Source organism: Phaethon lepturus, unplaced genomic scaffold, assembly GCF_000687285.1.
Source record: "Phaethon lepturus isolate BGI_N335 unplaced genomic scaffold, ASM68728v1 scaffold6850, whole genome shotgun sequence".
NCBI lineage: Eukaryota > Metazoa > Chordata > Aves > Phaethontiformes > Phaethontidae > Phaethon > Phaethon lepturus.
Genome location: NW_010511109.1, coordinates 71026 through 80812, shown reverse-complemented (window position 1 = coordinate 80812; position 9787 = coordinate 71026). Strand labels below are relative to the sequence as shown.

The window sequence follows — 9787 nt, the reverse complement described above, 5'->3', positions numbered from 1 at the left end:
CCTAATTTACCAGTCTGCTTCCTACCCATGATTTCTTTATGTGATACCCTTCTGCAGGCAGTACAGATTCTCAGGGTTGTCTGCATTCCTGTCTTCATGTACAGATCTCCACTTGTGCTTCTGCATTGGTTTTTGTTGAGGGTTTTTTTTGTTTTGTTTTGTTTTACTTAATTTGCAGCAAGATTGCTCAGTTCTCTGGCTTCTGGGTCTGTGTATTGGGGTACGGGAATCACTCTATACGGTGAGCAGCTAAGGAAGGGGCCAAGTCCTTTAGTCTGTGCTGCTTTCACAAGGGTCAATGAGATTAAGGTGTTCCAGCTTTAATGTGTATGTGTCTTGTTGCCAGGACCACTGTGGTCTGTGCTTACAAACCAAACTAAATCAGCTCCTAGGCAGTCAAGCAGATTAGGGAGAGCCGGGGAAGACTCTTAAAAAATTGTTTGTTGTGGAGGTCACCAGACCAAATACTGTTTCAGTGGGCAATGGCCAAGGCTCCTGCCATCAGATACGAGCTCAGTGCCCTGTTGGAGTGTTCTGGCATTGAACCTGATGGTGGCTTCACATGGGATACTCAGTCTGGTATCTTAAAACAGCTGCTGGAGTTAGCGTAAGTCTGGAGCAGGATGTTTCTTGGATTACAAACTGCTGTGTCACCTTTGTCGAGATTTTCTGTATGTTTAATTTAATTTCTTAAGTTGTTCTTTAATTTAATTTCTGAAGTTTCTTGTGTTTTTATGGGTTTGGATGTTAAAAAACATGATGAGGTCCTTGGTGATGGGCCTGGAAAAGGTGCCACAGGTAGGGAGGCAGCACTATGAAAGCAGAGTTTTGGGGTTTTTTTATTGTTGGTTTTGTTTGGGTTTTTTTCCCTCCCTTTCTATCCCCCCTGCTGCAGCATGTCAAAGTCTTATGAACTTTTTAGCAGGATTTTGAATAAAGAACTTAATTTTTCTTCTGATATTTTCATACATTTGTTAAAGCTGTTCTCTAGCCCACAGTTCAGAGAACACTGAAGTCTGTGGGTGGAATTGAAGGTGAAAAAGACTATGGATGGAACTGAAGGTGGAAAAAGGAGAAGGATGGGAAGAAAAAAAAAACCAAAAAACCTTCTTTTGTTACTGCACTTAAATTTACTTTAGAATGGCCCAGGTTTCTATTGGAGATTCTTTAAGGTCTGTGAAGAGAAAAGGTTTAAAGTTGCAGTGTTAAATCAACGCGTAGATGAAGAAGGGAGTTGTGGATTCTCCTCTTAGCTGTCTCTGGCTTTTTATGGCAAATCTGTGCAGCTTTATTACCTTAAGTAAACTCACTTCAGAAAGATTTTGTAAAGCTGTAGGCATAAGTATAGATAAGGTGGTTATGGTCTGGGACCTTAAGTGGTTGCTGGAGGGAAGTTGAAGTTGAAATTAATTGTGAGTCCTTCAGTAAAGTGGCATAACATACTAATTCTCAGGAGTATCTGCTGAAAGTGTTATAGTGAATGAAACTGTCACTTTACGGCTGAGTTGCGTATTTCGCAGACTATTGTGTTACATCCATGCACATATCTAAAAAGGATTTCTGTTTGCTTGCAGCTACATCTTCACAAGCTGTTGATTATGAGAATGAAAAGCCTGAAGCAGGTAACAAGTGGGATGATGCCCTAAAACAGGGGAACATGAAGGAGGGAATTAGGGAATTAATTTTGCATGTAGCCTTTCGCAGTCCAAAACATATTAGCATGTTCTCAGTGTAGAGATTACCATTCCCCTGTTGGCCTAGAAAGACCTGTTGCCTTAGGAACAGTGAATGTTGATGGGTAGATCACTAGATAAGAAGTCAAAAAGACATGGATCCTTGTGTTTGTTAAATAACACTGAGCAAATACCTTCTTGGGGCTTCAGCTTCCTCCATGATCTGATGAGAATGATGCTGCATGCTGTGTTTGCAAATTACTTCATCTGTGGAAAGAAGAACTAAGCATGTATGAAGGAAGACCTTTTTATAGTAAATAAGCAAATTACCCTTTTGTCTAATGTTACCTTTTATTTGCATGCAAAAGAGTGCAAGAATATTTTTATAGTATGTCATCATAGGTAGGTGATCTTTGCTTTCTGCCAGAAAGAAACCCTCATGCACGACCTGAGATAATTAAATGCTACTGCTTCAAACCTTTGTATTGATGGCAAATAGTCTGAGCCCCAACACACCGATTTAGAGATGGGATGCTTACAAGCTTGCAAAATGCTAATCTGGAAGATACAGCAGGCTTCTTTCCTTAATGAAGCACCATTTCTGGATGCAGTATCTTCCTCTTGCTTTATGATCTAGGAAGATCTTTTGACTGCATTCATCAGGCAGCTAAGCAGAGCCCCAGTTTTGTTTTCTTAGTATAGCCAGTGTAAATTTCAAGGAAATTCTGGGATCTGTATTTTTTTTCTAGAAGCACTTTTAACTCCAGAGGGATAGTGGAATATGAACACTATAGTTCAAGTCAGAAAAATAGGGTTTTTTCCCTAGGCTGTTGCACTGATAATTCATTCACTCACTAACTTTTCCACCATTTTCCACAAGTAGCTGATAATAACAGGGTTGGAGAAGGCAGAAGTTTTTCCTGATTAAGGGAAAAATCGCTAACGACAATAAGGAAGAGGAAACCCAGAAGCCTGTGGGTTTTGCTGCTTATTCTTCCTGCATGAATTGTAATGGGCATAGAAAAGCTTTCCTCATCTGAAGAAATTGGAGTTGTGTAGCTGATGGCGAAGGTGGGGTGCACTGTGGGATTGTCTTACCACTTGTGTAACTATTTCCACATACGTAGACATGGGTATAGGAGAAGGAGGTTTATTTTATGCGTGTCTTATGGAAGAAAGGAGGGAAATGCACAGTTCAGGCAAAAGAGAATCAGGTCCTTAGATAAAGGTCTGTTTGGACACTAGAGGAACAAAATAAAATACTTTATTTTGTTGCAGTATAGAGTGGGAACATCAGGAAGGAGAGTCAATGCACCTTTGCGCAGTACATCCTGCAGCACCTAGGTAGCATGCAATCACTGCTGTTCAGATGGGAAATGGTGGGCAAGGCTATGATGTTCTCTGAAGTGCATGTACAAAGCAATTTTAAATATTCTGCCAGCTTCTGCTGGTAGGACAGCAGTACGTAACAATTGCAGAGGAGAAGGTGTGCTGCTGAGCTGTGGACAGCAGAGCAATAACCTGTGCTGGTGTGGGGAAGAAGCAATGGAGTGTGCTCCTGAGGGTCTGTAGCTCATCTCTGATCTCTTTTCAGACAAAGAATTGAAGAAGGAGGACAATGCCCTGAAAGACAAGCAGACAGTTAACAACGGTGTAAATCAGGAAGGTAAGTGCCTGTTCTATGGAGCAGTCAGTGGTAATGACCCAGTGAGCAAACTGGCCAGGATTCCTTGGAGTTGAAGGCTGAGAGCAACTTCTGTGTAGTGCCTCTCAGTGGAAGTATTGGAGGGGATTGTGCCATGAATGCTGAATGCCTGTCCGCTGTGCAGAAGTTTCAGGAGTAGAGTTAACCAGCTTTCAGGCTGTAGTTAAAGGCAGAGCAACTGTTGCGTTTTTATCACCCTTGGAAATAACACCAGCAGAGCATACAGACTTGAAGGATATGTGTTTTGGGGTTTAAAAAAAAAAAATTAAAAAAAATAATCCCAGTCAGAGCGAGATGAGAATACTGGTCAAGTAGCAGTCCCTGCTGAGGTGCTGGCTTCTGGTCTTCTGCTTAATGCTGCCTGTTGAAACCCCTGAGCACTGCGGAATGGCACTGGAGACGAGAGGGAGGACCTGTAGACAGCGCAGGAAAAGTGGTCACCGAGTGAGATGTGGGAGACAAATCTGAGTGGAGAGAGGCCTTGAGCAACCTGATCTGGTTGAAGATGTCCCTGTTCACTGCAGGGAGGTTGGACTAGATGACCTTAAAAGGTCCTTTCCAACCCAAAGATTCTATGATCTCTGCAAGGGGGCCTCCATTACCCCAGTGTGTGCACATGAAGCACTTAAGTGAGGATCAAGAGTTGATGTGACCAAGAGGAAGCTTTGCCAAGAGGAAGCTTGGTTTGGAGAGATTGCTGCTCTCTGAAATGGAATCATGCTGTCCTTCATTATCTCTGGTGGAAGACAGTGCTCTGTATGTGTGTGTCTGTCTTTAACTTCCCTGACATCTGCTGGAAAGGCAACACAGCAGTTCAAGCAGTCAGGAAGATTTCTGGGCAGTGTCAGGGACAACTTCTTCACACAGGCTACCAGATGCATCAGTCAGGGCTTATGTGCAGCAGCTCTATCTGCTGCTCACTAACAGAGAAGGGCTGGATGGGGATGTGGTCACGAATGGCTGCCTTGGCTGTAGTGACCAAGCTCCAGATCCTGAGAGGAGTGAGGAAGGGAAGCGTCAGAGTCCAGGCCCTGTGCTTTCAGAGAACAAATATCCACTTATTCAGGAAAATGGCAGGCAGGATCTCATGGGAGACAGTTCCGAAGAGCAAAGGAGCTCAAGAGAGCCATCAGGCCCTTAAGGAGGACTTTCTCCAGGCGTGAACACAGGCCATCCCGATGGTCAGGAAGACAGGCAGACAAATTAGAAGATCAGCTTGGCTAAGCAGGGAGCTCCTGACGGGGGTCCAGTGCAAGAATTGCTTATACTGGATGTGGAGGCAGGGATAGGCTAGAATGGAGGAATTCAGGAACACTGCCTGGGCAGGTAAGGATGGCATCAGAAAAGCCAATGCTTAGGGAGGCTTGAAACTACTATGGAATCACCAGGATAATGAGAGCAGCTTATGCTGCTATCTGTAAAAGAATAAACGAGGAAAATGTGAGCATGTTGCTGAACAGGGTGTTGTGTCAGTTATATCTGATGATGATGAGCTATAGGCTACATGAGCAGACAGTGCAGTGGACTGAAAACTGTCTGAATGGCTGAGATCAGAGGGTTATGATCACTGGTATGAATTCTATTTGGAGGCCAATATCTAGTGGTATGTCCCAGGAGTTAATACTGGTTCCAGTCCTCTTTAACGTCTTCATTAATGATGTGAGTGATGGGGCAGAGTATGCCTTCAGCAAGTTTACTGATGATACAAAACTGAAGGGAGTGGCTGACACACCGAAGGGATGTGTTGCCATCTAGAGGGACCTCAACAGGCTGAAGAAGTGTGCTGGCAGGAACCTCATGCAGTTCAACAAAAGGAAATGCAAAATCCTGCACCTGGGGAGGGATAACCCCATGCACTGGTATATGCTGGGGGCCAATCAGCTGGAAAAGCAACTTTTCAGTAAAGAACCTGGGGGTCCTGGAGAACAAAAAGAAGAGCACGAGCCAGCAATGTGCCCTTGCAACAAACGTGGCTCTTGGTATCCCGGGCTGCGTTAGGAGGAATGTTGCCAGCAGTGCGAGGGAGGTGATCCTTCTCCTCTAATCAGCACTGGTGAGGTCACACCTGGAGTCCTGTTCTGGGCTCCCCAGTACAAGGGACATATATAGCTACTGGAGAGAACCCAGCAAAAGGCCATGAAGATGATTGGACCTGAACATGGTCCTGGACAGCCTGCTGTCGTTCAGCCTGCTTGAGCAGGGGCATAGGACAAGATGACTTCTAAGGTTCCCTTCCAATCTCAAACTTGTGTTATTGTGTGATATAATCTCTTATATGAGGAAACGCTGAGAGAGCTGGCATTGTTCAGTCTGGAGAAGAGAAGGGATTTCATCAATGTGTATAAATACCTGATGGGAGCAAATGAAAAAGAGGGAGCCAGGCTCTTCTCAGTGAGTGCCCAGTGACAGGTCAGGAGGCAATGGGCTCCATCTAAAATGTAAGAGAATCCGTCTGAATATCGGGAAACACTTTTTTACTGCAAGGATGACTGAGCATTGGAACACATTGCCCAGAGAAGTTGTGGAGTTTCCATTCCTGGAGATATTAAAAAGCTGTCTGGATGTGGTCCTGGGCAGTCTTCTCTAGGTTCATCTACTTGAGCAGGGGGTTGGACAAGATGACTTCCAGAGGCTCCTTCCAACATCAACCATTATCTGATTCTCTAATATCAGATACAGATAAGGCTGAATACCAAGTGCTACCTTTGCCTCTATCTTGACAGTCTCTGTGGTGTTTTTGCCTAGAGACAGGTTCGGGGAGGAAAGGATCTGCTACTAATGGAATAGGATCAGATCAGGGATTTCTGGAGAAACCTTGGCCCAAACTAGTCCATGGGATTTGATACAAGGGTTGCTACAAGAGCTGACAGATGTCATTGTGAGGATGTTCTTTATCACCTTCAAAAGTCATGTTGGGGGAAATCTGTGACAACTGGAAGAAGGGAAACATTGCAGCTATTTTCTAAAAACACTAAAAGTCAGTCAGAACTGTGGAACTACAAGTCAGTCAGGCTCACTTTCATCCCTGGGAGAATCATGGGGCAAGTCTTCTTGGAACATGTTTCTGGTCACAGAAGAAAGATGGTGACTGGGAGTAAGCATAAATTGCAGTTGACCAAGTTGAGAATCTTTTTTGGATGAAATGACTAGATCTGCAGATGAGGAGAGAACAATGGGTGTCATATACCTTGACTTTAGCAAGGTTTTTTATGCAGTGTCCCTCAGCATTGTTGGAGTCCTAAGTTGGGATGGCCTAGTCTGGATGAATGTCTATCTACATGGGTAGAAAACTTGCTAGATTATGAAGCCTGCAGGTAGTGGTTAATGGGTTGTACTCCACATGGATGCCGGTGGCAGGTAGAGTACTGCAGATGTCTGTCTTTTTTTTTTTGTGACCTGGATAAGGGAGAGAAAACAGTGTCATTGAGTTTATAGATGACAGCAAGGTGCGGAGTCAATCTGTATGAGGGCAGGTTTGTTGTTCAGAGGGAGCTGGAGGGGTAGAGGCCTGCATGAACCTCATGAAATTCTGCAGGGGCCATGCAGAGTCCTGCACCTGGATGGACCAACACCCTGCACTCATGCAGGCTGGGGACTGACTGGCAGGGGAGCAGCTCTACTGAAAAGTACCTGGGAGTCCTTATGGACAGTACACTATGAGTCAACAGTGCTCTCTGGCAGCAAAGGCAGCTGACATCATCCTAGGCTGTTTTAAGGAGTGCTTAAGCCAGTGGATTGAAGGAAGTGGTTATTTTCCACAACTTGGCACTTGTTAGATGACATGTAGAGTATTACATCTAGTTTGTGATCCACCCAGTGCTGGAAAAGTGCTGATAAATTTGAGCAAGTTCAGTAGAGTGCCACCAACATGGTGAGGGACTGGAGCACAACCAACCCCGGAGGAGAGCAGGCTTTCAGGGTACCTAAGAGCACCTGCCAATACCTAGGGGGATATCCGTAAGAAGGCTGAGCCTGAATGTTTACTGAGGTATATTAGCAGGCTATCAAGCTGATGGTCCTAGATAGAAGCAGAGGAGATTCTGTGTGGATATGAGGAAGAAGATTTCTACCTCTAAGCATAGCTAATCACTAGGACAGGCTGCATGGAGTCATTGTGTAGTTTCTTCCCTTGGAGGTTTTTAAGACCTGACTCGAGAAAGTCCTGAGTGACCTGTCTAGAATTCAGTGTTGCCCTTTCATTGAGGAGGGTGTTGGGTTAGAGACCTCCTGGTGAACCTGAGTGATTCTGTGTGTCTTATGAACTGTAGCTGGTGATTCATCTCTAAGCAATGATTGATACCGCTGTGAAGTTAAGCAGTGAGATATATTCCAGAGGACTGTAGCTCTCCTGTGATCTCTTTTTCAGAATTCTCTGCCATGCAGAACAGCACCCTGACATCAAAGTGTGCGGTTGACCATAGTGTAACTGAGGGAGGTGAGTGCCTGTTCTGTGGTGGGGAGCTGTTCTGGGGAAAAGGCATTGGCCTTTTGGTGTTAGTTGATGATGTTGGCAGTGTGTTGAGTTGTAGCTAGTAACTCACTCTTATGCAATAGCCAGTATTTTGAAGCTGAGCAAGGCTGGGGACTGTAGTTGTCTTCTGATCTCTCTTCAGACATCTTTAAGGAGAACAGCAGCTTGCTGGCCAAGCATGCAGATGACCATGGCATAAATGAAGGAGGTAAGAGCTGTGCTGTGGAGCAATTTTTGTTTGTTGTGACTTTTGCCTAACACTTCTTGATGTGAAGTTATGGGTGGCACCATGCGCGCTGAGTGTCTTCTGTGCTTGGCCTTTGCAGGGTCTAGAAGGGATCATGAGGACAGTTCAGAGTTGGGTATGGAGGAGAGAGGGGAGTTGTTGTATGATGACCCCATGGTGATGGGGGATGTTGGTCAGGGCTATTATTGATGCTGAACAAATACTCGCCTGTCAGTCAGATTACTTTCGATCTATCTGGGCCAGAGAGAGGGGAGTGTTGTGAGCTCCAGGATTGTCTGAGTATTGCCTGTTGTCCTTGCAGAAGTGACCCAGGATGCAGAATGTGGAAATGAGGAGCACCAAAGCAACTCTCCCAGCTGCAGTAAAGAAGGTATGTGAGGGTGAAGCTCCCGTGTCTTGGGGGAGTGTGCAGACTGGCACAGAGGCTGGGGGTGGCAGTGCTGGGCCAGACTGTGTATGACCCTGACCCTTTTTTGCTCAAGTAGAAAACAGGGTGAAAATTATTAGGAGGGAAAGGGAGGTGGGTGTGGTGGGTATACGCATGTGTGATGTGTGCTAAGGAATCAGAGGTTTGTGACTGAAGTTTTCAGAAGACTGGCCGATTTAGCCAGTTTAAAACAGTAGGATTAAATGTTACTAACATTCATTAATAATACACCTCTTGCTCATTCTTACACTTTTATTTTATTCCATGCCTTAACAAGTGATAAAGGCTTATTGTGGCTGAGATGTCAGTAAGGCAGTATGTTTTTGTGTCAGTATATTTCTGAACTGCAATTCTACCTTGTTAGTTATGAATGCTGTTGAACATCATATCAAAGTAGAGAGATATTGTGTAATGCTGAAGGTTTTTTTATTGCTTAGGTGTGCAGCTATGTTTTCTTTGGTCACAAAAAACGCAGACTGTACTTAATTTGTGATTTTCTTCTGGTTTGTTGTTTTTTAAACCTACATGGACATGGTGGGGAAGCTCTTCTAAATAAACAGACCAGTGGGCCTGAGGGCTGGCACATGGAATGAGAAAACGGATTATTACCCTGTATGGGAAAATAGTTGATCAATACTACATCTTATGGATATTAGTGAAATTCAGACTTCAATGATGCAGTGTTTTGCAACAATTGTTTCATATTCCATGAATTAGTTAGAACCTTTACTCAGTCAGCAGTTCTGTATGCTGCATTTAATATGGGGGCATAACAGGCCTCCATTTACCTATCTCCAAAGCTGTTTTGCCTTCTCTGTCTGTTTTCTATGGTATGTGTGCAGACCAGAGCAGTCACGCAGCTGCTTCTTGGAGTACATCAACATGGAGAGTAGCAAGACTCAGATTAGTCATGTCCCAAATCTGATAACAGAAGAATATAAGGGCTAACCTTTAATAAACTGCACCGGCAAGATCTTACATTGGTCTATTTGCCATACAGACCAGAATACTGTTTCTGTAGAATTTTTCTAGAGTAGAGAAAGCCTATGGAATGCTAACTGGTTTCACTCTTGTTGCTAATTAGTTTCACACTGTGATTCCCAAGAAGTATTAAAGATCATAGGTTTGGAGTGGAGATAATTGACCTTTAGCTTATAGTGAAAAGTCTTAATGAGTCATCTAAATCTGGCAAAGAACGCAAAAAGGTCAAGCCCTTGCTAAGAGAGCAATTACTACACTCTAAGACTGGCTTCCAAAGCACTGG

At 44.2% G+C, this 9787-nt stretch overlaps 1 protein-coding gene across 1 annotated transcript in view; it reads left to right on the top strand.

The window, feature by feature from the left end:
* Positions 1-8474, top strand: part of CD58 (CD58 molecule) — a gene marked incomplete at its 5' end in the record, with an annotated part of 16274 nt that extends 7800 nt beyond the window's left edge. The window contains 5 exons of the mRNA XM_010282815.1: positions 3268-3339; positions 7745-7813; positions 7992-8057; positions 8176-8268; positions 8398-8474. Of these exons, the coding sequence (XP_010281117.1) occupies positions 3268-3339; positions 7745-7813; positions 7992-8057; positions 8176-8268; positions 8398-8474 (377 nt within the window). The remainder of the gene's footprint in view (positions 1-3267; positions 3340-7744; positions 7814-7991; positions 8058-8175; positions 8269-8397) is intronic.
* Between the last annotated feature and the right edge of the window lie 1313 nt (positions 8475-9787).